This window comes from Cryptotermes secundus, unplaced genomic scaffold (genome assembly GCF_002891405.2).
Source record: "Cryptotermes secundus unplaced genomic scaffold, Csec_1.0 scaffold833, whole genome shotgun sequence".
Lineage (NCBI taxonomy): Eukaryota > Metazoa > Arthropoda > Insecta > Blattodea > Kalotermitidae > Cryptotermes > Cryptotermes secundus.
The window spans coordinates 139,893-167,385 of NW_019725852.1; the positions used below are offsets into that span (position 1 = coordinate 139,893).

A 27,493-nucleotide genomic window follows, 5' to 3' on the forward strand; every position below is an offset into this window, starting at 1 on the left:
GGTGGAGACACCAACGAGGGGGGTTAACTTAGAGCGCTAGTACACCATTAGTACACTCTGCAATTCTTCTGCCAAGTCTGAGCACAACCTGCTTCTATCTCGCTAGAGTCGAATCCAAGACTGTGAGAACAAGACTCGAAATCTCTTGTGACACTTGTGATCTCGTGATCCTCTACGCAAGGATGACACGCACACTCTTGATACTAAACATAATAACAGAATAATATTCATAAGAATATTCCTGCATATCGGCTTCGAAAATAGCATTATTAATTGCATGCTTGTTCTAAGCTTGTTCTAAGCTGCTTGGGCCATATTTTCTGAGCTCGTTGGCGATCTGTTGGTCTGTCGGTGTGGTTGCACTGGACTTGAGGATATCAAACGCTTCTCTGGCTCTGGCGCTGGCAGACTTAGGATCTGTGTGGGCCCTTTTACATCGAGGTGCTTCTGGTGTTCTAGAAGGTGTCATTCCTTCAACAGCAACAACAGGCTCTTCATTTTCATTTTCGAACCCCGAAGTTTCGGCGCTATATGCTGTTCCAGGTTCCTGAGAAAAATCATAGATCTACAATTCATTTTTTTACGGGTTCCAAGTTCAGAAGAAGAATGGCTAGCTATTTCACAAGAATTTGAGAAAAAGTGGGACTTCCACATGCTATAGGTGCTATGGATGGGAAACAAGTTATGTTACAAGCAATAATGAACTGTGGCACAGAATATTATAACTAGAAGCATTTTTTCAGCATTGTCTTATTTGCTCTGGCTGTTGCGGCCTACAGTTTTCTCTACGTTGATGTAGGCTGTCAAGGCAGGGTATCTGACGGCGGTGTCATCAAAAATACTCAATTACTAAAAAAACTAGAAGAACAATCGTTGAAAATTCCGCCACCGACAATACTTCAAGTGCCGTATGCAGCTGAACTTGGGTGACAGAGCATTCGCATTAAATGAATATACTCTGAAACCATCTGATGGAAACCCTGACAGAGGTTCTATTGAAAGAGTATGTAATTATAGACTATCAAGAGCATGTAGGGTGGTCGAAAATGCTTTCGGTATTCTAAGTTCTGTTTTTACAGTTTTAAGAAAACCAATATTATTATGACCGGAAAAAGCCCAAAAAATTGTTATGGCTATTTTTGTACTAGTACTTACGTAAGATTCTGAGGGAAAGAATCCAAGTTCACGTGCACTTCACACTCCCGGATGTAGTCTCGATACGGAGAACAATGGACAAGTAATTCCAGGTTGATGGAGAAATGATAACGAAGCATCATCACTCCAACCACTTCAAGGTAGTGCCTGAAGAGCAGGAAACAATGCCGAGGATAAACGTTTGCACCTTGCAAGACATTTTGTTACAAACGGGGAAATTCGTTGGCAATATAATTATTAACCCTAACATTACCAAGAAATGGTAAGATGGGCAGGTTTTTCCAGCCTTAGTAATATTGTAATGAAAAATACTTACATCAGGCAAAGTATCTATTGTATCGTGGGGAGTATTTCTGTCGGCCATAAAGTCGAATTCATTGAATGCGAACCACTTGGACACGTAAACAGTACCTGCAGCTGTAAATAAAGAATGAATTATTAGCGTATTAGCATAATTACAGATAATACGAGTGGTATACTAGCAATTTAATAAATATGTTTGTACCAGAACCAGTTATGTGAGGCTTCTTACTTCGAGACTTTTCTCTTCGGTACGAAGCCAATAAAGTTGCCATTTTCTTTTTAAAATCCTTGTGGGCAGCTCCCACATCACCCCCCCCCCCACGGAGATGGTTGCTCAGCTGTTGAAGCGATAAGGAAAAGGTTTGCTTGCGCAGCGCGGTCGCTGGAGTGGTGAGGCGGTAGCTACGCCAGTTGCCCAGTGCGTCGGGCATGACCGCCGGTGAGTCCGAGGCAGACGAGTTGCCCAGTGAGTCGGTTGTGAGACGGCCCAACAGCCGAGGCAGCCATTCTTGGCGCAGCACAGAGACGAAGATTCCGAAGACCGAGCGCTGGAGTGGAGAGGCGGAAGCTGCAGTGTGTTGACTAATGTTGCCGAGCGCGAGCGCGGTCGTAGGAGTGATGAGGCGGTAGCTACGACAGACGCCCGGTGAGTAGGACATGACCGCCGGCTAGCTGAGGCAGCCCAGTGAGTCGGGCATGCCAGCGGAGTGGCGAGGCGGCCATTCCTGGCGCAGCGCAGAGGCGAAGACTCCCAAAGACCGAGAGCTGGCGACGAAGTGTGATGGTGGAAGCGCGTGTGGTGAAGATCATCAACGACTCCCACATTGGTGACTAAGCATGGACACCGCAGACAACTCGCAAGCAGCAGCATCACTTCTCGCAAGTGGGGGAGTGCCCACATCCTGAATTGGCATTTTCATTTCGTCACCTATGCCCTTCTATTTGTCTTCGCGCATACTTTTGTTATGGTAATTAGCACTTTTTGAATTCCACAATAACTCTTTAGTATACGTGTAAATCTGTCTGGGAGCTAGACACTTTCATTCTCCCTTTTGGCGCGAAAGAAACACTGGAACGCCATAAGACCCTTTCAACTGAAAGAGAATCCCTTTGCCGCGGGACAAAGAACCGCTCCGATTTGGCTCGACATGCGCCAAGTTCGCGCGCGGCAACATGGTATCGATTTTGCGAGGCAAAGCAACGAACACTGCCTCGCGCAATCGATACCCGGCTCAAGAGGAACATCGAGTAGTTCATATTATGACGCAAGTTTTGTGAGTAATTGTTAAGAGGCAGGAGAGAATAATCATAGAGAAATAAATGAAGAGGGAAAGCGGTGGGAGAATTGGGAGACAAGGTCGGCGGAATTTTGATTTTCCGAATCGAGGTGTACTGCATATTTACAGAAGAGAGGTTTAATTTCGATAAACTGATATTTAGAGGGCTGCATGAGAAGCACGCAGTAGTAACTGGGAACCATCTCAGCTTGGAGAGGGGGAAAACCAAGAAAACCTGTGTCCAGATAGCCAGTCGCAGGACCTTGCGAATACACGGCGAATTCTGGAAAACAAACGGATGCATACAAGAAGTCCGTTTTCCTAACATATGCGGTGTTGTTTTATTGACGTCAGTAACTTGAGTAAGTGAGCGTGGAAGCTGAAGAATCTGCACTGTTAGAAGCCGTTACAAGGAAACGACTGGTGGAGAGTGTAACAATAGGCTGAGAAAACTCAGCGTGAACTCTAGTTATTTGTAAAATGTGGAGATTAGCGATGACGCTATAATTGCTTATGGTTATGAGTTGAGTGTAAATCCAAACCCCGTCTACGGTCACACATATAAGTGACAATAATTTTTATGGTACGCCCTCGTTAATTAGCTCTGTTTGGGTGAACATCGGAGGGTGTGAAATCGAGCAGTGTGTGCCCCGTATGAATTGTGGCACGATTCTTTGCTATAAGACAGAAAGTAGCAGATCTTACAACAGCGGCTTCATGAACTTTCCACGTCCCCTCGGCGGCTGAGAAATGGAATCCCTTAGTGAAACCAGGCATTGGGCATTGTGGAACTATGAAGACGTCAGTCTGAGACATGAATTTCAGTCTATAAGGGCTGTAGACGCAATGCAAGGGACGTGCGGGGGCGTCAATTTCAGTCGGCCTGGCCCCTTACATAGAGTAGCAATTCCCTGGATCCTTCTGGCTAGAACACTTCCACTGCTTGCATTTCAGATTACGGCACGATGTAGCGCCACAATAGCCAACCAAGCAGAGTAAGGATCTAAGTGTCCACTGGTTGTTTGTTCAGTCAGGGGAATTCCTTATTAGGGAACACTCGCCCTAGCACAGGGTTCCCGACGAATTGCAGCAGTGTGGTCTGGGATACGAATCTGCTATGTCCTTTACTTCTCCTATTCAGTTCATGTACCACGTGCTTTATTCTGCATGCACAAGCTACTTTACTTTTCCTGTACAATGTATTTTATTTTCCATGTTTCAACAATACACTGAATACTTTGCATATTAGATCTGCTTGAAGAACGACTACGGACATCCTGTTAATTGGGATATAATAAAACTTCGCAAAGAAATGCTAGCATCTAGCTTTGATTGCCCGTCGATCCTGAAGCTGGATGCACTGCCTTCCTCCGAAGCATCCGTGGACATCTACCAGACTACACGGCGTTACATACTATAGGACAGTACTCTCCATTCCTGGGTTCTTTGACCCCGAACATGGAGGCAGTGGGTTCGTCCCAAACGTCGGTAGACTTCTACCAGATAATTCAGCGTTGCATCTTCATATCCGGGAAGAAAACACCCACAAAAACTGATTTTATGAATTTCCTGCAGAGGCATCCTGAGCAATGCCACGAAGACAAGCATATGATCAGCCAGGCTGGTAACGGGAGGGGGGAAATTGGTAATCTTGCCAGTGTCGTGAGCAGTCGTGAGCCTGGGAAATTGTGGAAATCTGTCGCTGGTATGTCAACAAACTGCTACATTACCTGCTATACAAATCCTGACGTAAGCTCACTTAGGGCCGCGCCATAGCTCAAGCGGTTAGTCGTTGGCTTCCCACCGCGGCGGCACGGGTTCGATCCCGGGTCTGGTCAAGTGGGATTTGTGGTCGATAAAGTGGCGCTGGGGAAGGCTTTCTCCGAGTACTTCGGTTTCCCCTGCCAATCTTCATTCCACCAATTGCTCCACAATCACCCTCACCTATCATCTGGGGCTGGTACAATAGGCCAGAAGTGGCCGCAGTACAAGGGACTTGGTCCCACCCCACTGGCTATAAAAGGAAAACTCACTTCCACGGTCTCACAACTCGGTGAGTCATGCTGCCAGTTCTCCCGAGTGTGGCGCGATCTATTGATTAAGCGAACCGACAGAAAAGCTGAAGCCTGTACGAGGGAAATTTCTTGAGCAGCATTTTTTTTAATTCGCTTTTGGGGGGGGGGGGNNNNGTCCAGTTGGGTCTTGGTTCCACTCAGCACGGCGGCCACTGATTTTCCCATTGTACCTGCCCCGGGTGATTATGATGATGCAGAATTTGGTGCAATGAAGATTGGCATAACAATATTGTTTGGAAACTTACGGTGAAGAATCTATGGGAGACAGAACGCTGTGAAGTATTGTGAAATTATGAGTTATTTTAACAGATACTGAATTTCTTGTGGATTGGAATATCGCACTAATATTTGACAACTGAGATGGACGAATTTATTGATTATATGTTGCCTTCAGATTAAATTTCGTTGTTATGGCAGCACTGATATGTTATCTCTGGTCTCTCATAACGCTCATAACGTTTGTAACGGTATTGTTTACAATGTTTGTACAGACCGTACAGACGGTGACAAATATCGAAGTTCATCTGCGTTGTAGTGCAAGAATTATTCGTTCTTGTTAGTTACTGCTTTATGTCACACATATGGAACAAGACATAGATGAACTCTTAGAAGAAGTAGAAAGCAAGTTCATAAATAAAGGCAACGAAGACAGGTCCAGAAAGTTTCTAACGGCCAATATATTCTCATCTCAGTCATCATTCAGGTACTGTTTGTAACAATGTCATACTACACTGTTTAATTGGCCAACAGAAAAGGGTTTCATAAACACGCATTGATTAATAATGACGTAACAGTGCCAGTAATACACAGATCACGCTACATCCATGCATTCTTTCACAATACTGAAACACGTTTAAAATTAAAGGCATATAGGATTTAATATTGGCTAAATTTATTCTTGTTTTCGTGTGATTTTGTAAGGTGTCGATGAAAACCCGTTTTAAGCTTCCTGTGAAGTCTTACAGAACTTATGGAGAGCCAAATTAAATTCGGTCAACTTCCTGTGAAGTCTTACAGAACTTATGGAGAGCCAAATTAAATTCGGTCAACTTTAGCGCAGATACCCAGTATAAAATGCCATATAAATCTATATGCTTCATTTCTAGTTCGTTTAACGACGCTGTCGATGCCAAACTCATCCAGGTAGTTTTATGTGGATATAAAGTGCGGATGGCCATAACCTCTTTTTATACGTTTTCACTTTGTGCGAAGAATCGTATACATCTATGCCTGTACAGTTCACACGGTTTTTACGAAAAGGGAACAAGTCTAGTGGCTGAAATGCGATTATTTATAACGAACTGTTCCCGGCCTCAGCTACCAGCTTCTCACTTCCTGGAACCGCAGCTATCAACTGATTAATTTCTTCTTTTCTGATCGGTGCGGGCAAAGCTTTGGAGAGTGGCCGGCGCTCCTACAGCTGTGGGCAGGTCGCTTGGGCGGTGGCTGGCTCCTCCACAATGTCTTGATGCTCATTTTTGGAATCCTGCTTGATGATGTCCAACACTATGGTCTGCCTCAGTTTCCCGTTGACATTTCCCCAGCTTCCAAGCCGTCGCTGCTGGTTTGGACATCGAGTCCTTATGCCGTTGTTGCATCTCAGCTGCGTCCATCGTCTCTTCTCAAAACGTTCGTTCTTTATGGGCTCCTTGTGCAACATCGTGCTTGGTCCACCTTTTCCGAGGGTTGCGGCATCCCACCTTCGGTTCCTGGTCCATGGATCGGTCCTCCAGTGCTCCGATAGTTTCCACTGTGGCCTTTCCATTAGTGACTTCCTGCTTCGCTACGGCCTCTTGACTTTTCTCGATTGGCCTCCATATCCATGGTGTCCATTTCCTTCATATCCTTCGGGGCCCTTGGTTCCTGGCCGGTCTCTATACTGGCCTGCGTCTTTCCTAGACGCCTTCCCGGTGGCGTCCAACTTTTCTTCGAAGACATCCACCCTGGCCCTCATTTCTTCCAGGCTATTCTTCGCCTTTTCTAGACAGGGCTTCATCGCTTCTTGGCAAGCCATCTTCTCTTTTCGCCAGACATTATCTTGGCCATCATCCGTTCCATCTTTGCTCCATTTTTGTAGTATGGCGATATGAATATCCAACACAATCTTCAATCCGATCCAGTTAATCCAGTTATTCCACTTCTGATACAAGTTGACACATGGAGTGAATATAGACGCGGTTCGGATGGGAAATCAGATTTACTGGACACTTACAGAATGTAACTATAAATAACTATGACAGTTTCACTGAGTTACACATTCCTAAGGCCACTGTAACTACAGCACACATAAAATCTCAGTAGTCACTAGCCGTTGCTTGGTAGCGGCTTCCAACGTTGGACACTGCCCTTCCGCTGGGTTTCCGGACTGTCCCTGGCCTTAGCTACCAGCTTCTCACAACTGACTCAACTCAGTGGTTTACCGCCAGTCGGTTCATCTTAGTGCCAAGCTCTTTGAGGGTCATGGACCAGAGATTTCTTTTTTTGCATTGAACCCTTGTGGTAACAGTCCTCATGTTCTATGATGAAAGGATGTCTCATATTGCACACGTAGCACATGTCTACATGGTCATGGGATACGCCTTTTCTTCCCGGGAAGTGGTCAGTCAGATAAAAGCGATTATTTGCAACGGTGAACCTCCCATGGGGTTTGAGATGTGTCTCCAAGAGCAAAGCCACATCTACTGGGTGTTTCACGACTTTAGGGCATAACTGCAGGAGGTGATTTCCTAGATCTTTGTGATCAAAAAGTTCACATAAACATGTGTCCGATTTTGGACGGTTACGGAGTTATGACAGTTTTAAACTCAGAATAGAAGGTAACGATTACTGACAATAAACGGAACAAAATAATAAACCAGCATAATACATGATGCATTTAAAGTATGGATGTATAGTTAACTTCGTGAAATTACCTTTAATTTGAATTTATTGGTGCTTAAAGCTGATTTTCGAAAATGCTACCGCCAGCCGCAACACAGACTGCCGCTCGGTTGTGAACCGCGCCGGACATACCAACCCTCCCCGCCTTAGGTACATCTCAAGTGTCGAGATAACGAGAACGCTCTATCTGTAGCTGGCTAAAAATAGCGAACTGCCAGCTGACACGTGGTTCACATGGGGGCGTGTAAGGGAATGAAAAAACGGTCATAACTCCGTAACCGTCCAAAATCAGACACATGTTTATATGAACTTTTTTGATCACAAAGAGCTATGAAATCACCTCCTGCAGTTATGCCCTGAAGTCGTGAAACACCCTGTATATGTAAGTCTTGCTTGCAGCTGTTTACTACCAGTCCTCATTTTATAGCCCTGGCATGGACTGCACAGAAAATGTCACTTCCATTATTGCATGTTCTCTCATTACCAGGGAGAAACAACATGCCACAGAGCTGTTCCGTAACAACAACTGTTACTTACTTGGCAGTGGGTATACAGGTTATAATATGTTGAATTAAAAACACTCAGTATTGCAGCTTAAATGTTGCACTGTTATTGATTACATCTTAAATGAAAATTTTTCTTAATACATGCTCCAACTTGGTATCATAACACAGCATTACATTAAAAGAAGAAAAGAAGTCCAATTTTAACAGCCTAAAGTGAATTAATATGTCTTTTGCTTAATTTTTCTTCTGTTAACTGCAGTCATGTTCTGTTCTTGGTTGTTTAATATGAAAGTCTAAAAATGTAATTAACGATGCTTTTTAATCATCTTAAAAACTGTTTAAAACCTACAGAGAAAGTGCACTGGATGTAATGCTGTGTTTCACATTTCTCTGCAGGTTTTACTTGAACTGTTTTTCTCTCCAATGAATGTTTAGCAAGATACATTCAAAAACACATGTAAATTTGACTTGGTCCATCCTTGTCTGTCATGCTAGCAGTAGTGTAGTTTATTAACGCCATTCAATGTGACTGATAAATGTTGTTTTTTTTTTATTCTTTCATCATCCTTTACATGTTTTCGTCAAAGCAACCATCTTCAGAAGGACATTATCAATACATACAGAAACTACTATTACAATGTCATTGGTCAGTATAAATACTTCCAGGAACTACTATTACAATGTCATAGGTATAAAATATTATCGTATAACAGTTACTACAATGTGCATGAATTTGTTAAAACATTTATAAATTATTATAATCAGTCTATTTACAATGTATTATTTAAGTAAGTCTTCAAGTAAAGCCATCATTAAACATGTGAAAACTCACACTGCTGTACAGTTTCCTGTAACATCTCCAAACATTAAATTTCATAAAAATCTGCTCAGCTGCCCCCCCCCCATGCATATGAGCAGCTGGACATAAAGGATGGCCAAAATTCACAGGCATTCAGCAGTTACAAATGCTCTTAAAAATGAAAATTAAAAAGTTTGTTTTTATGATAAAACACAGTTTTTGCTTTCCAGAATGCTATTGCCATAGATGTGGTATGCTCATCTTTATGTTAGCAGTATAATCCACGGACACAAATGGGGAACCCTACAAGAATCAGAACTGTAGATGTCACAAGAGAGCTCTACTGAACGATAAGATTGAGAGTACAGCATTATACTAGCTGGATGCCACTGACAATGAACATTATTATTGTGGATACGGTCCATCACGTTGAGTCTTTTCACACATTTTGGACATTGAATTTGTTTCCACCATCAGGTGTATGAGGGGGGGAAGTTTCCTCCTCAGGGGGGGGGGGCATAAAAAGATCTTTCTAGTTCAGGCAGTGCCTCAAATTAGGCAATGATTGCTTCCATTTCATTAGTCATTAATTATCCTGTAATTCAGCGCTAACCTATCCTGCTTGTAACTTCTCTGCATGTAGTGCACAGAAAACACCATTCCTCTGTTGCATCACAACTACTGCTGAGGAAACATGCTTGTTTGCAAATCCATTATTCAGTAACAGCTGTTTTATTGTTGCTTCTTTTGCAGTCGTTGCCTAGCAAACAGATTTTATGCGCCACAATATATATAATTACAAAAGCCAGCATGTTGTTTGTATGTAGGCTTACACTCATGGGGGAGGCAGACATTTAGGGGAAAACGTTGAAATGTAGTACATAACAAAGCTGATATTTTTCATAGTCGTGCTCCTGACTTCTGAGTGACACTCAGATAACCTCTTTTAAAGGAGAGAGAGAGAGGAAGGAGGAGAGGGATGATTATAGAATGGACAAATACAAAGGATTGGAAAGAGACATTGGGGGACGTAGGAAGAAAATAAGATTACAAGTTTATATTAGATGAATTTCTAATATGCATTACAGTACTAAATTGTAATGTTCTGAAGATGAGACATTGGTGATCAGAGCTCTAAGAGTTCAATAAGTGGCTTAAAATTAAAACAAACAGAAAGAAAACTTTTTTATCAGTGACGTAAACTCTCCTGAACAAATGTTTGACTGTCCTTTTGTAGAGGTGACTCCTCAGACTATGACGACATTCTACGGGACATAGAAGACAACACCGATACCAAGGCAGGGCTCACAGACAACATTCCAGTTACATGTGTTGGAACAAGATGCTTCCCTGTCTATTTAGGGGGCACCAACTACAGTAGTGGCTGTTCAACTGTAGGAGCACCAAGGTTCGATTCACTGTACAGTACACAAGGATTAGCACCTTAAGTTCTATGATTTGTACTGTTTCAAGAGTCTGAGGAATATTTTACATTTCAGTGTCATGTGGTTCAATCCCACCCTTGTGTGTTCCACCACACAGTCTCTCATTATTAGAAGAATGAAACGAGAATCATCCTTAAACTTTCAGTGATCAGTATGCTCGTGTATCTGCTAGACGTGTCCCAGATATATTTGTTCCCAGTTCTATATTTTTCTTCATACTAATGTTGAATACACTCATGTTTCATGTTCTTTGAGAGCAGGACTGACTCAGTCACAATAGTGACTAGGCTGTGATTTAGATGACTGAAGAATCAAGGTTTGATTCCCAGCAAGAGCAGAGATGTTCCTCCTCTCCATGGCATCTGGACTGGCTCAACCAGCCTCCTTGTCCAGTAAATATAATACTCACCACTCACCTCCACCTAATGCAAAGGTTAAGGATGCATGGAGCTATACCTCCACTTCCTCATACATCTTCATGGTGTGGTGCTCAGTTAAGCACAGGGACCACTTTTGTTTTACCTTATATAGTCTTTGAACTTTTAAATTTTTGTGACTTAATGCAAAGGCAGTATCTTAGTTTTGTATTGGTTATGTTCTAGTAGAAATATATGTTTCTAGGACTGCATTTAGCATGTCTTGATGGCTTCAGAGTTCAATGAATTTTCTTATCAGTTTCCAGACCATCCTCTGCTACTGGCTACAGACACTATTCTTATGTACATAATCAGTAACAACGGCTGTCTTCTGTGGTGTAGAATAAATTTCATATAACATATAAAATAATTCTTCCTTACATGATTTGTGCCAAACCACATTAAATTTTGTGATACAGGATAGGGCAGTCAGTATAGCAACTGGCTACAGGCTGGACAACCAAGGGGTGAGAGTTCAAGTCCTGGGAAGGGCAAGAATTTTCTTTTGTACACATCGTCCAGACTGGCTCTGGGGCCCACCCAACCCCATATCCAATGGGTGCTGGGGGCTCTTTCTCCGGGGGTAAATCGGCCGGAGCGTGAAGCTGACCATCCACCTCCAACTATGGCCAAGGTCAAGAAAACGTGGATCCGTACATTCACTTCCCCATATGCCTTCATGGCATGGTGCTTAATTAGTTAAGCACAGAGACAACTTTACTGATACTCTGGCCATCAACAGAACAAATATTTCAAATTAAACCAATCTAACTTTTATATCATTTTATTTAATAACTGCTATAAATTTCGGTCCACATTTTGGACCATCCACAGGCAGTTTCATTAAATATGTGTCATGTTTTTTAAATATCCTAACAGGGATCCATATTAAAAATTATCACTGCCTATGTGAATATCCCCATACCAGCAGTATGTGCTGCTTGTCTTGTAAGATAACTGAACTCAAATCCATTGTTCTGTTCATATTATACTGGCAAATGTCACTCTCTTCTTTCAGGTCCTGCAGTAACCTCCATTGTATCTCGTGTGACTTTGCTGTTTACACCTTTGATAATTTTCAGTGGTTATCAGACACAGACTATTTGTTCTTGAGGACTAATATGCCAGAGTTTGAGCGAGTGAAGGATCACGTGCTCCCATCAGAAGGATGCCGTGCTTATGCCTGCCAGTGCTGTCATTACTCTACCTCCATTATGAAACAAGTTAAGAGTGTGCCTGCACTGCTGTGGGTATGCAGAGGTCACTCCAGCCATTCTGCAGGATCATCATAGCTATTTGTAACATCTGTCCAAGATTGAAACAGTTCACTGTGATTATGCAGAAAGTTCTAATTTCTCAGAATGATTCAAATACTTTCACAAACCTGAATGTGACACCATGCAGTCTGGTATACATTTACCAACATTTTGGAGCAACTTGGTGCATCCATCTTCTATCTTGATGTTGCAGGCTGCAGGTCACATTCTACAAGACTGTGTGTTGTCACATCCCATGAAACAGCAATCCTCATGCTGAGTTCTGAGATGAATGAAAATAAACAGCCTAATTTTAAATGGGCCATTGTTATCGAAATGGAACTCAACACACAAAGTTAATAGCTCTCGAGACACTAATCTCCGCTTACCTCCCCCATACCTCTGTTCTGGTGGTGATGGTGGAGCACATCTCAAGGCCATATCCCATCTGGCATAAAACTGTGCTTGAAGACTGCACGATGACCAACATGGTCAGAAACTTTGGAAAAGAAGGACTTCTTCTCTGAACTGAACTGCAGCTGATCACCTTTAAAGATTCTGTGGGATGTCGTTGTATAAAGAGACAACCACTTGTTGGTGCACAGTACACAGACACACTTACAATATATCTGTTTAGACAATGTACGTAATGTTTCAATGTAACTCATAAGTACATATATTTGAAATATTAACTACACTGTTCATAGTATAGACTCATTGCAATATTTGAATGCTGCCCTAAAATCTTACTGACATGTTCTTTTAAAAGTTCTTGGAAATAGCAGCATGTAAACAAAAACAGTATGTTTGTTATAGATGTTGATTCCTTTTTGTGTGTGTGTATACTATCAGTTAAATGGAACAATGAAACACAATTAGACAAGTAATATGGCATAAAACACATACCTGTACCATTCCAGTGTCCCTAAGTGTCAGTTTGTCCCTACATAATAGTCAAACAGCAATGACAACAGGAGGACTAGAAATCTATATAACAGAAAAGTGCTGTTTTTTTCAAACCTGGCCTGTGAATTGTGCATGAGGAGAAGTGAAGAGAAATCCAGTATAATCGTCGCACTCTGCGGCCTCTGCATTGGGCTCCAATTTCTTACCGTTCTCCCGTATGGCCTCTACCCACTCAGTGCTACTTCCACCCTGACACGTTGATTGTCGTATTATAACAGCTCGCTCCTTGTGTCCACTTACTTTACTGTCGTCTTCGACCACTGGCTGCTGGACTGCTACGGGCGGTGGCGGCTACAGCTGGCTTTACCCTGCTTCACTTATCATCCTTACACACCTCTGATCTTTAGGGCAATGAGTTTAGTTTGGGTGCCAGTAAACTGCTACCATCAGTTTACAGATTTAGGAAAGGTGTGAAGGATTGATAAGGGGGTAGCAGTCGTGGGTAACTAGTTCCGCCGGTAGAGCTAAGATTCAGTTCTCAGGCCGTTTGGCAGGGTATCACTCAGGAAGGGAAGTGGGAACTCCTGTTATAACACACACTTTATTCCACAAGACACTTTATTAAACTGTTGTCCATAAGGGACGCCACTACCGTGCTAGATTGACTTTGCGTCCGAATGGTTTGAGATCTGGAATAAGACTTTGCAGATTCTGTGTCCGAATAGTTTGCGATCTGGAATATGACTTTTTGCAGACTCTCTTTTCCTCAAAACTCTTGGAGTCATCTCGGTCCACAAGTCAACTCGCTAAATTGCAAGGATTGGTCATTTTCAAAAAATGGGAGTACACTAATTACGTGTTTCCCCTATCCGTTTAGGTATTACAGGGAATTCAGGTGCTACAACTTAATATAAATCCTGTCAGTAGCTTGACAAAGGTTATGCTTGGCTTGGGCTGAGACCACCCATCTTTTAAGTTATGGGTTCAAAACTGTCACATATTGTATTCTCAAAGGATTCATACAAGTACAATTTTGTGTGACTTTCTAAAGAAGCAAGCGCTTTCACTTCTCATCTGCGTTGACCAGTCATTTTTCTTTTGTCTTTTTGATTCAAGAGTTTGGATGGACTAAACTCCTTCTTGAGGGCAAGAAATAGCCTATGTACCTCTTGTCCATTTGCTGTAGGTTACAAGTAAACCTAACCAAACATGTTTATTTACCTGGATCAAAACATGCTACTAAATTAAATCCAGCTGGGGTTGGCAGATCGGTTACAGCAGCAAGTAGTAGTGGGACAGTGATTACATCTGCACAGGGAGAGAGGGTGGGTGTCACACCATAATGAAGACTGTTATAACCCATGCATACATGCATGCAACACATACATACATACATACATGCATGCCTTACAGTGCCCTCCTCAATCACTAGACTCAATTAATATGTTGTGACTCCTGTTGTGAGTGGCCAAGCCCAAAGTCACAAAAAGGACATTCATTTTCATTGAAGTTCTGTCTTCAGGAATCAAAATTATATTCACAAAGAAACAGAGCAGATTAAATCAGTGGTGGACCCATGTGAACACAGTAATGAACCTTTAGGATGTGTGGATTTCAGTCTTTAATATCACTTGTTATTAATTCACTGGATTGTCACTTCGTTGTGCCTATATGACATAAGCATACTAAAATTCCATTAATGTTACCTTTCTGCAACTCCTACATTTCTAAAACAAGAACAACTTAAGAGTTAAATCTTCCCTTCCCAAAGTACAAGCCCTGATATTCACATATTTTAGAAATGACCGTCCCATGTCTCTGTTCTTTGGGTAAACATAAAAGTATGTTGTTAATTTTGGCAGTGTGCTATCTTGCATCCCAATTATGTACATGCTGTTTCCAAATTAACTGATATTTCTCTACTTTGACTACCACACTCACAGTGTACAGCAGATTGTGTCTCATAAAGTTACTTTCAGAAGAGATATTCTGTATTCATTTTCTTCACTCATGGATCTGAATCCTTCTTGAGAAGCCGCCAATTGTGCAGCTACTCAAGAACTTTTGAGCATTTTATGGAACCTCACGGTTCATTACCATGTTCACAAGAGCCCTCCACTGGTCCCTATCCTAAGCCAGATCAATCCAATCCATGCTCTATCATCCTATCTCTAAGATACATTTTAATACTGTTCACCCAACTACGTCTCTTTCCTTTTGGCTTTCCCACCAATATCCTACATGCATTCCTCTTCTCCCCATTCGTGCTACATGCCCTGTCAATATCATCCCCCTTTACTTGATCTTTCTAATTATACTTGGAGAAGAATACACTTGGTCATCGACTTACAACCTATGCGACTTATGACCACAAAAAAAAATGAAAAATAAAAGATGATTAAAATGTAAAAGTTTTTAAAAATAAATTATAAAGATGATAAAGAGATCAGAAAGGTTAAATAATACTGTCAATAAATATATGGCTGACATACGACCAGATCGACTTATAACCTGTCAGTCAGAACAGAAGTCGGTCGTAAGTCGACCAAGTGTACAAGCTATAAAGCTCCTCATTGTGCACTTTTCTCCAGCATCCCATCACTTCATCTCTCTTTGGTTCAAATATTCACCTCAACGCCTGTTCACAAACACCCTCAGTCTATGTTCCTCCCTTAATGTCAGAGACTAAGTTTCACACCCATACAGAACCACAGACAAAATTAATAGTTTTGTATATTATTTTTATATAAACAATTTATTGAGATAAATATTCATTATCATATTGATGAGCATCATTAACATAAACTCTAGGTACAGGCGTCATATACAGGTGTCAGTATTTGGATACAAGTTTATTCCAGAACAAAAGAAATGGCAACAAACTATTTCTCTTCTGTAATGTAGTATCGAAAATGTCGAAGCCTTTTAGACGGAGTCTCTCCAAGTAAGAGTCAATAGCTACTGCTGGCAGAAAAAGTGGATACGCCGACTTGGGCAAGCTGTTACTTAAAGACCTTGCCTATTAAAGAAATTGAATATGATACAAGTTTAACAGGCATTTCTGTAAAAAATTCTTTATGAGTAAATATTCTATTACACTAGAATGGTAAAATAATTCATTGCACTAAAGCAAGGTCTTAATATCCTGAAAGAACATCACAAATAGCAGACCTATAGTGTCATGTTTAAAACGTTCATGCTGGATTTTATTTACTGTTCAAATTAATACATAATCTCTGTTGGTGAAAAGTCATTAATAATAATCACAGTTTAAACTGTTTGAGACATTAACATATTTTCCTTTATCTGTTTCTTAGACACCAAATAAATTCAAATCAAGAGGACAGTAATGCTGAGTCAGATAAGGCATAATCAGTCCTGAAATGTTATGATCCATTCCCATGTCAGTTGCTCCAACTTACCTTATCGAGATGCTGCTTGGCTCGAGCTGCAATGTCGAACACAGCCTCCTTCAAACCTGCTGTGCAGCTAGTACGTAACACCATCTCATGAGGTACATTATGTTGCAGTAACACATCTTGAGGCAAGGCCACTACCTTCTGTTGGGCATGGTATGGTACAGAACGGATCAGATTCACAATACCATGGGCCTTTCCAAGATGGCTGGCTGTGTGATCAGCGTGAATATTCTCTATACCTGCCAACATTTACATCAAACATATTTCAGCTCCCTTAGTTCCAAAATAAACATGCTGGGGGACGATAATGTTTGGCAGGCAGCTTAAATATATGCCCCTCCAGTGTTATTTATGAATGTCAATTTCGGGAACATATAATGTCAACGTTGAGCAGTGCGTCAAAATTAGGAGAATTTGATAAATTCTGTTTAGCCTAAAATAACACTAAATTGTTCATACAAACCCAACTGCTTCGTGTTTAAATAAAGAGCAGAAATTTGGAAGCATGTATTTCATTAATAAATTTGTAAAGATGAAGAACTTGAACTCCACACCATAAAGGTGTATGGAGAAGGTGAAGTACAGGTTCACCCACTCAACCATAGCATTAGATGGAGGAATGTGGTCATTGTCACTGCAGGCTGCTTTAGTCTCTGGGGAGAAACCCTTGTTCCCTACTGGACACGAGGCTGGACAGACCTCAGAGCCAATTCAGACACCAGAAAAAAAGAGTAATCCCTGACCCCAGATGGGAATGAGATCCAGACTCCTCAGTCATTCAGCCTGTAGCCTAGTCATTATACCAACTGAGCTAGCATGACTCACTTCATAAATGTTTTGGTGCTTAATCTGGCATTAGTAAGGTGGGGTTTCACAGACCCCAATGATTAACTTTTTAAGAATGCATGGTAGTGAGTCGTGCCTCAGTGTAACTTCCCCTCCCGTAACCCGCTACCCAGTGCCTTAGACAACAGGCTGTTGCACCCAAGCAAGTTTAGTGTGCAGACGTGTAAAGTGTGCTGGGGTCCACCAGAACCCACCTTACTGAAAGTGTGACTATATTTGCTTCCGACACTTGTTGTTTTCATTTGTATCCTACTAAAATATTATCGTTATTGCGTTATTTTTACATACATAAATGTTCGTAAATATTTAGAGGGCATTTTGAGATTTTTTTTTACCAGGCGAGTTATGAGAAGGAAGAACAGAGGTTACGTCAGCTTATAGATGATGCTTTGACAGATGAGAAGCCATTTAGCGGGGATGATGATAACCATGAATCTGATACAGAACAAGACTGTGAGGAAGAATCTACAGAGGGAGCCTTTTGCTTGATGAAGGATAAGCAAACAAGATGGAGTAAAAACAAGTTAGGATCTCGAATAAGAACTCGAGCACATAACATAGTTAGCCAGGCAATGTAAAAGATTCAAGATCAGTTTTAGATTGCTGGAAGATATTTTTTTCCTGATGACATGATAGACCTAATTTTGAAGAATACAAACGATGAAGTAGAAAGAAAGTAAGTAAATTACGCCAAAAATAATAGTTTTCAAAAGACTGATATGAGTGAAATAAAGGCTGTGTTTGGACTTGTATATTTATCTGGTTTTTATAAGTCTAGTCACCAGAATCTTGATAATCTATGGGCCATGGACGGTACCGGTGCTGAATCATTTGGAAGCACAGTGTCACTTGTTCACTTCCGTTTTCTTCCTAGATGTCTATGATTTGACGACCGAAGTAATAGAACTGAACAAAAATCTTATGGCAAATTGGCTCCAATTAGAGAAATTTTTAGTTAGAAGCATTTTGTGGATGATGCAGTTTCCAGCAGTACATTCGAAGCAAACCGGCAAAGTATGGTCTGAAAATATTTGCTTTGGTTGATGCCAAGTCCTTTTATACTTCTAAATTGGAAGTTTACATTGATGCACAACCTGAAGGCCCATACAAGGTTTCAATCATACTTTCTGAATTTGTTACAAAGAAGACTGCACCTATATCTGGAACAAGTCGCAATGTGAGTTTAGATAATTGGTTCACAAGTTACCCATTGGCCAAATCCTTCTTAGAAGATCATAAGCTAACTATGGTGGGAACAATCAAGAAAAATAAGAGAACTGTCACCTGAGTTCATCAATACCAAGCAAAAAAACCCCAATGACTACCATTTTTGGATCTCAACACAACATCACCATAGCTTATTTGTGCCAAATAAACAAAAATGTTGTCATGATTTCCACATTACATTATAATGTAGATGAGAGAACATCTAAGCTGGAAAATATTCTGTTTTACAACTAAATCAAAGGTGGGGTTGATATAATCAACAGGATGTTACCGCTTTTGTTACATATTCCCACCTCACCAATGCCAGGTTAAAGTGTTCATTCATTCAGTGATGCAAGTGTCCTGTGCAATCCCCACAGTGCATTTATGTCATGGATTATTGTGACACTGTCAGAAACTCAGGCTATATACATAGCATAAAATGATTAATGAATGGTGAATTTGAAAGGGTGTGGAAGGAAGCATTCATGGCTGAATTTGATGTAGTGTCCCCCAGTTCTGCCTGGAGGTACCAAGGACCACAAGAAACTTTAGTCTGGACAGCTGGTCACCACACTAAGCTTCTTCTCAAATATAAAGCAGAAATGCCACCCATTCCAGTGCAGAGTGTGGTCCTAATCATGTGAGGTACTAGCGTTACTTCTGTGTCTGTGTTTTTTGCAAAAGACAAGTATTACTCAAAATTTTGCATGTCATATCTTATAAATAGCATTAAAATGAAACTGAAAAATTTAAAGAAGAATTCCGCACTAAAGACACCTTATTATAAGCGTGATTCTGCCACCATATCTCGTCAAGATGTGTCATGTATACCGTGGCATATTTGCTCAAAGCGAGAACTGTGGAGCCAGAGAAACAGCCATTGCTAGGAAACAGCTCTGAGACAACATTCATTTCTAGAAAATGGACACGAAACAAATGGGACAAACGGCTGTTGCTAGGCAGGCACCAGCGTGCCAATGGACTGACTGAGTAGCAATCATGTGGGAACCCCAACAGACACAAACACAACAATGGTACAGCTACAGGGGAACAGTGTTTTCTACATGGTCTGTGCCAAGATGTTATAACCAGGACAATTTGGGGCAACCAGTCAGTTGCAAGAGTGCTCAGTTATTAGTCAGTGTGTGAAGAAAAGACTAGGAGGTTGCTGTGAGATGACTGTCAGCCTGGGAGTTAGTTGGAGAACTACAGTTCAGCCATCATGAGCTGTTGCTGTTAGAAGTTAGTAGCTGAGACACAGGGATAGTTTGGGAACCCACAGTAAGGGGAAGATCTGCCATTGGAAGCTGTTACCAGGCAATGGCTAGTGGAAACTGTAATAAACTGATGACACTAGTCTGTGTGTGACACTGATCTGTGAAGCACAGTCATGAGTTGCATGTATAAAACCCTGTCAAGAGTCAGTCTAACACATGACAATATGTTTCAAAATCATATTCCCAACAGTATTTCAGAACTTACACTGCATGATAATAATACTTACTTTAATCCCCTTGTTACATGTTTGCACAGGTTTGGTGTTTGTTTTGATCATGAGAGGAAACACAAACATGGGATGTCTCCACTGATATCATGTTCACACAGATTTCTATGACAACCAGTCAATTTGTTCAGAATTCATTGGTAAAATAGATACATTAGGGGAAAAAATGCTAATACTGAAAATGGAGTGAAATATATCTCTGGTACACCAACAAGGAAGCCACTCAACCTGTCATGTCAAAACCTCACCTGAAATTTTGTACATCAATAACAAAAAAGTTCCATGTATGGTGGGGATAATGACATACCACATTCTGCCTACTTCTGTATTCCCCTTGGGCCCTCAGAGGTCTATGTCAACCAACCCACAGTGCTTCTTGCTAAAGAAGTTGAACGTGTGGCTATAATTATCAACATCCATGTGAACGGGGAATCTTGTTAAGTGCAGTGAAGTATGCTGGAAGATGTGGAGGAGGGTGATTCATGGTTCTTCTTTTAGTGGACTCAGTATAATCTTTTAAGGCAGACATAATGGAGATTAAGTAAATAACCTCAACTCAAAACAATCGTTCAAGAATGATGCATGTCCTGACCAGATGCTTCCAGCAAGAGATAGTAGACAGATGACACAGACAGCTCTGCATAATGCTCCACTGCTTCCATATCAGGAAATGCTGCAGACGTTAACCGACCTGCTCGTGCTGATATGAGACGCTTCAGATATCTCTTGGAAAGCTTGTGTCTTTTGGTTGCCTGTAATGAACATGAGCAGCATACATCAGAACTATAACAGACCTTCAGCATTAAGGCAGAGCTTAATTGCAATATTGTTTCTTAACCGAACACAGCATTAAGTGGCACCACTGTTGCACTGTCTGTAAACTATTCAGCGCACTATGCAGTATGTGTGTGTATATCTGTCTAGTATTCAAATTCAATCATTCTTCAGGCACAACATCTGGGCCACCTTCTCATTTTCTGCATTAAGTCTGCAGTCTTCATTGACGTGTGACACTGCCTAGTCTGGTAGATGGTTATCAACACTTTGCACAAACACACTACTTCCATCTTCAGGATAGAAGTGGATAAATGAAGGCAGTATGTTCCTCCAAAATCCCAGTACCTGTCTGCCACACTGCACTGTCCCAGGAAATTGCACTCTCTTACCATTTTTTATTGAGGACAGTTTTGAAGTTTTCACTGCGGTGATTGAAAATACCGCAGTCTTCTGGGCTATAATATAATTCAGCCTTATGGACAGATACAGAGTTCTGAAGGGACATGCTGCATCTACAAGACTACATAGTGTGACAACAAGAAGACAACAATCTTACTTACGAAATATGTGCTAGGAAGAAGGATGGTCAAAGCTTTAGTTGTGCCATGTCTTTGAGATGTGCTTAAAAATTTCTAATCAGAGAAAGATATATTGAAGGAAACAGCAGAAATTCACAGACTAGCACAGAACTGATAACGGACTCCCACTTCTTTAATCGTAATGAGTGTATTGTCATTCAATTGTACAAATATGAAAGGTGAAAGTTAATGGGTGGCTATCTAGACAGGTTTCTGTCAGGTACATTCAAGAACAGAGCTTCAATTTAGGATATCACTTCCTTCCACATCCCTTCCATCTCATTATTCGCTAATCATCTTGACATTTGATGCTATATGCTGACAGCATTTAAAAAACAAATAAATACTACATTAAACTTACCAAACCCTACCTGAAAATGGCAGTTCTTGTGTGATTTTCACTAACTACTCTGGCTTCTTCTGTACTACATTGGCAACACTGATTGCTTCTTAGTTTGATATAGGTTACTATATAGTTATGTGTAGGCTGTGTGAATGGGCAAAGTGGACACTCAGTACATGATACGATCAATAGAGAAAATGATGTTTGACAACCAGAGATTATTAGCAAATGCAAATTCTCCCACATTTCTTCATACTGTTCAAAACCATTTCACACCACAGACTGCATGTTGTGTTATTTATATATTACTAGAATCCAGAAAACTGACACACTTGAGGATAATTATCTGTGTCTTAGTGGCAAGTCTTACTGCACGTACTTACACGATGAAGTTCTATGGCTACAGGATGATTGGGAGTATCTTCAACATACATTTTCTCCACACTTTCCTCCCAGAATTTCATTCTCATTCTTCCAAGATGAGGATCACTAACTTGATCTTGAACTTTTGCTATCTCAATATTAAATGCTCTGATAGCAAAAGCTGATGTTCGACTCTGGCTTGGTAGCAACAGGGTGCACAAAAAGTTTTCATAGTCATGCTGCCTGTAACAGAAATAAACATAACATTTCACACAGACTTTTCCTTAAATTAATAAAAATTAAATTAAATCTTGGGTGTCAGAACCTAACCTTGTGCCAGTTCAATCCAGCCAACATGACCATACCTCATTTCCAGTGCCCTTCTCATCTGGTACACATACAATACCAGCAAACAACAGATGAGTGCTGGCAAACTTGCTAAAAGCCACACATCTGCAGTGGTACTGTATGTTTTGGCCTTGTGGCTAAAACCAAGCTTCAGAGTACTGACAAACATGTTTTTAGACAAGAACTACTTACTTCCCTGTGCTCAAGTTTAATATATACTTCAGTCTATACCTTGGTCTTCCAAATAGTCACTTTCCAAAGATATTCCCCACTAAAATTATGTGATGGTTTCTTAGTTCTTCCAAAGGATTGTCAATTTTCTGTTTCAAAATACAGGTCACAGACTTTCAAGGAAAATGGTAATCTGACTGGGGAAATAACAGCCAAAAGTTCAGTAACACTGACACCAATATCCACTATGCTTGAGTTTGGACCCTTGCACCATATTTCACCGAGAACCAACTTAATACCATCCACAATCTCTCTATTGGTACTCCAAGTAGGTACTTCCAAAGAGGTTCCTCATCAAAAATCTGTACGTTTTTCATGTTGCTGTAATTTCTCCATTCAATAATTTCTGTTGCTTACACACAGTTCTCACATGACAACACTCAAGATGGAAAAGCAATATTACACCGCGAAGAAGTTCCCTGAAATGTAACTGCCATTCAGCTTGCACTCCCCCACTCAGCACCAGTACAGTATCATCAATGTTGAAAATTTTAATTGAAACAGTATCACAAAAACAATCAGTTATTTATGCAAGGTGAGCATGTCATATTTTGGAGCATATAATGCTACTATGTAATTTTCCAAAATATAAATTATTTTATTCTGAGTTCCTTGTAACACATTCAATAAATGTTACCTCATCTAATGTTCAGAGTGAATCTTAATTAAATATTTTCATTCAGGGAAAAAATCTCAATATCTCTATTCAGCACAGTATACAGACGGAACCATTTTGGTACTAAATTGACACATATTTCATCCAATTTTTATTGTCAAAAGAATCAAACATAACAATGAGACCCTGGGGCCTGGATAATGAAGAACTGTGGGACAGTCAACACATCAACCAGATCTGAATTCAGAGAATATCTGCTACCTACTGGGCAATTTGAAATTGAAATCAATTCATGATTAGTGGCCACACCAGATAATGAGGGACTGTTGAGAGTCTGGTCCCCCACAACCTTCTAGCCCGTATGAAGTGATCTAAATTCTGCTGCAAGTACCGTCTGTCCACACAACTCTAATGAAATATAGCAACATGCAGGCTGTACTGTATTTGCCCACTTAAACTGAACCAGTGGTAAAAGGACACATCTTTTTATCACCTGATTCTTCTGAGGCTGAAATTCCTATTGTAAAATTTAAGAAGTATAACTCACCATCAAATTCCTGCAGAAATGATTCAAGCAGGAGGAGAAACATTACACTCTGAGACCCATAAACTTACTAATTCTATTTGGAATAATGAAGACTTGCCTGTTCAGTGGAAGGAGTCTATTACTGTATCAGTTTACATGAGGTGCGATAAAAACGACTGTAGTAATTACCAAAGCATATCACTGTTATCATTTTCATACAGAATCTTATCCAACATCCCCCTCTCAAGGTTCAGGACAAACATAGACAAAATTACTGCGGATCATCAGTGTGGGTTTTGACATATGAGGTCAAATACAGATCAGATTTCTTTGCATTCATCATATACTGGAGAAAGAAATGGGAGTACTAGGAGGCAGTGCATCATCTATTCATAAGATTTCAAGAAATCATATCATTCAATTAAGAGGGAAGTGTTATGCATTATTCTCATTTGAGTATGAGATATTCATGAAACTAATTTATGTTTAAATGAAACCTATAATATAAAGTCTGGATAGGTAAACACTTGTCTGGTAAGTTTCCTATTCAGAAAAGTCTTAGTAAACACAGAGAAAACTGAAGTATAAGTTGTCATCCCATCACCAGACTGCAGGGCAAAATCATAACATAAAGATAGTTAATAGACCCTTTGGGAATATGGCACAGTTCAAACATTTGGGAATGACAGTAGCAAATCAAAATTTGGTTCATGAAGAAACTTAAAGAGTAGATGGAATTTGAGTAATGCTTTCTACCATTCAGTACAGAAACTTCTGTCTTCTCATCTGCTGTCTAAAAATGTAAAAGTAAAGCTATCCCTTAAGAGGCTGTCAAGGCCCACAGGGTTGTGAGACGCTGAGGGTCCCACATTATCTAAACAATCGGCTCACAGATGGCGGTAAGGTGGTCAGTCTTACGCACCAGCCGCGCTTTACTCCCGAGGAAAATTATTTAATTAATTCATGATACTCATTCCTGCCAGAGGCTGAGTCAACCCTGGGGCCATAGTGTGCCTGGAAGGATTAGGTCAATTGAAAAAAATTCCAATGACTTCATCAGGACTTGAACCCGCAACCTTCCTTTGCCTGTAATTTTGTGTGAGATTAAACTTGGTCTCCAACAGAATGGAACAAAGATGGACTGACGGTATTTATGAACAGGATGCTAAGGAGAATATTTGAACCAGAGAGAGATGATGTGCCAGGATTTTTCAGAAAACTGCATAATGAAGCGCTTCATAACTTTTACTCTTTTCCTAGTATAATTACAATAATCAAGTCAAGGAAGATGAGGTGGGAAGGGTATGTAGCATGAATAGGACCAAGCTAGGATACTGGTGGGAGAGAGACCACTAGGAAGACTAAGATATTAGTGGGTGGATAATATTACAATGATCTTGCAGACTGGATTGATCTGTCAGGATAGGGACCAGTGGAGTGCTCTTGGAACATGGTAATGAATATCTGGGTTCCGTAAAATGCTGGGAAGTTGAGCAACTGCACAAGTGGGAGCTTCTCAAGGACTCAGCTTCATGGAATTAGTTAATTTAACGTAGTCATTCCAGAATAAGTTTATGTGGCCAGTCATAAACCCCCTCCACATTTATTGCCCTGGAACTTTACAGTACGGTGATCATGCTCAACATCCTTGAATATGGGTTTGGTTATAAGTAAAAAAAAATTATTCCTAACCCTAATAATACAAGCCCCTGTGTTTTAATTGACACACCTGCTGATCGTGTTGCAAATACATACCATCTTACTACATTAAAAACTAACCTAACATGCGGTTGAATAAACTTTCATGATGAACTACATACCGTTATTTTAACTTACCTAACCAAGTCCAAGCAGTATTCCGCCGTTAAACGCGGCTTCGAAGTGCTACTATATTGTATTCCATGTCGATCTGAAAATAATCCTTTGCTAACACTTCGAGGAATTCGTAATATTATATTTTGAGAAGAGCGCATTTAAAATGAGACTTATTTATCACGTTATGAATACTGAAGTGACGTGTTTAACCTATTTTTGTTACAGCCTGCGTACTAATGCAACACGATTTTGGCTTTTATCAGTGTTTTATTTTCTTCACTTTGTGCAATATTTCAGCGAAATTATACAAAACCTCTATCACACATGTCAGTACTACTATACTACATTTTATTCTTTCCACTATGCGGATGTTCAAACATAAGACTCCTCGGTCGCTACATAAACATTGCCCATTTGAAATGGAAGATAAAATTGTGAATGCATATTAGTATCAAGTACTACGAAAATGTAGGCCCTCTACACCGCTCTACACGCTCTATTCACTAGTGCATAAAAGGTAACCTTTTGTGAAACATGGATCCTAACTACAGTTATTCTGAGTCATTCGTGCCCACTGAGGGTGCTACCACTTTAATGGACGGGCTTTATAACACCATTTATACCAATGCCTATAATAATTAAAGATGTCTTCTTTATATATTTTGGTACGTAAAATCTTTTGCCCCTGTATATATCCTGCCCAATGACACACCTTAAACTATCTCACAACTTACCAGTTTTCTGAGATGGGCCTCATATACAACCACTAAAAATGGAGAATTCTGTATTATACTAACAAAACTTATTTAATGCAAGCCTATAAATCCAATAAAACAAAATTTCGCAGAACCAAAACCAGAATTTTCAAATGCTTGCACTCTAAATTTGAAGAGTATACACTTTTCAGATGTGATACTGTTACAATTTGCTGAAGAAGTGCCCTTTCAGAAAAACCTGTAGCATTCCTCCTGACAAGGTCCTTTCTAACACCACTATCTACCAGACTATAGAACATCACGCCCTAGATGACAGTAACCTCATACTCACTGCCACTCACTGCGGTTAGAACCTGGCTTTTACAAATAGTATGCTACATACTGCATGATCGGTATTTTCGGTTGGGAAAACTTGTATATAGATCCTGTTACATTTATACAATGTCTATAACGCTTGACTCATAAATACTTAATACATAATTTGTATAAGATGTTTATGGTTATCTTCAAACAAAAATTTCCAGTCCCAGCTCCAATGTTGCATTAGTCATTGCTATCAAACTGCAAGCCAAAAAGCATTTGTCAGCGCCACCTGTCTGCCATGATTTTATAACTGAAGACCAGGAGTGAAAATGACCTCCATTAGTATAACATTCTACCAAACATTGTGAACACATCAGTCAACTAGCCCAAAAGTTGGAGGTGCAGGGGGAAGGTAAAGCCAAAGGGGGCACAACATAAAAAAATCTTTCTGCCAACCAGCCTGACATGCTAGAATGACACTTGGCTATGGGCCCAGTGGGAGTTTGGTTGGTTACTGTTACAAACAGAACTGTTCCATCAGATACCTATCACGCACAGTGTATCCCAAAAGCCATTTAACTGATTAGTAAAATGTACACTAGAATACATTCAAAATTTTTTACTGAATTTACAAAAATTGTTCAAAATGAGATCTAGCTTCAATGTGTACCTTACGATGCTGATACCACTCTACAAACTGACTGTCAGGTATAAATCCAAACATTCCCATTAATATGAGACGTTGACTTTGAACTACTGCGTATATCACCAGAACTGAATCAACAAAAAGGTTGTTATTCCCATTCTTAATTCAGGACCATGCCATGAAGACCTTTCAGGCAGTAGAGGGACAGCTCCACCATTCCTGACCTCAGCAATTA

General features: G+C 40.5%; 2 protein-coding genes across 6 annotated transcripts in view; one reads left to right on the plus strand and one right to left on the minus strand.

Annotated features, from left to right (window-relative positions):
- The window catches only part of LOC111863805 (tyrosine aminotransferase), a 42,516-nt gene extending 29,517 nt beyond the window's left edge, over positions 1–12,999 (plus strand). For 3 of the 4 annotated variants that reach the window (XM_023850516.2, XM_023850518.2, XM_023850517.2), the window contains 2 exons: positions 10,233–10,403; positions 11,875–12,999. The gene's annotated coding sequence lies outside the window, so the exon portion shown is untranslated. The remainder of the gene's footprint in view (positions 1–10,232; positions 10,404–11,874) is intronic. The other variant, XM_033751217.1, reaches the window with a different exon arrangement.
- A 2,731-nt stretch (positions 13,000–15,730) lies between these two features.
- On the minus strand, positions 15,731–26,766 carry LOC111863806 (NADH dehydrogenase (ubiquinone) complex I, assembly factor 6). Of its 2 annotated transcripts, none has more exons than XM_023850520.2 (5): positions 26,328–26,766; positions 22,078–22,300; positions 20,589–20,748; positions 16,441–16,676; positions 15,731–16,037 (listed from the first exon to the last, which is right to left on the minus strand). In XM_023850520.2, exons 1-5 carry the CDS (start codon positions 26,348–26,350, stop codon positions 15,852–15,854), a joined length of 828 nt encoding a protein of 275 aa, XP_023706288.1. In that variant the 5' UTR covers positions 26,351–26,766; the 3' UTR covers positions 15,731–15,851. The 2 variants fall into 2 exon arrangements, with proteins under 2 accessions (XP_023706288.1, XP_023706287.1); XM_023850519.2 differs by lacking the exon at positions 26,328–26,766 and adding an exon at positions 25,615–26,265.
- Positions 26,767–27,493: the final 727 nt, after the last annotated feature.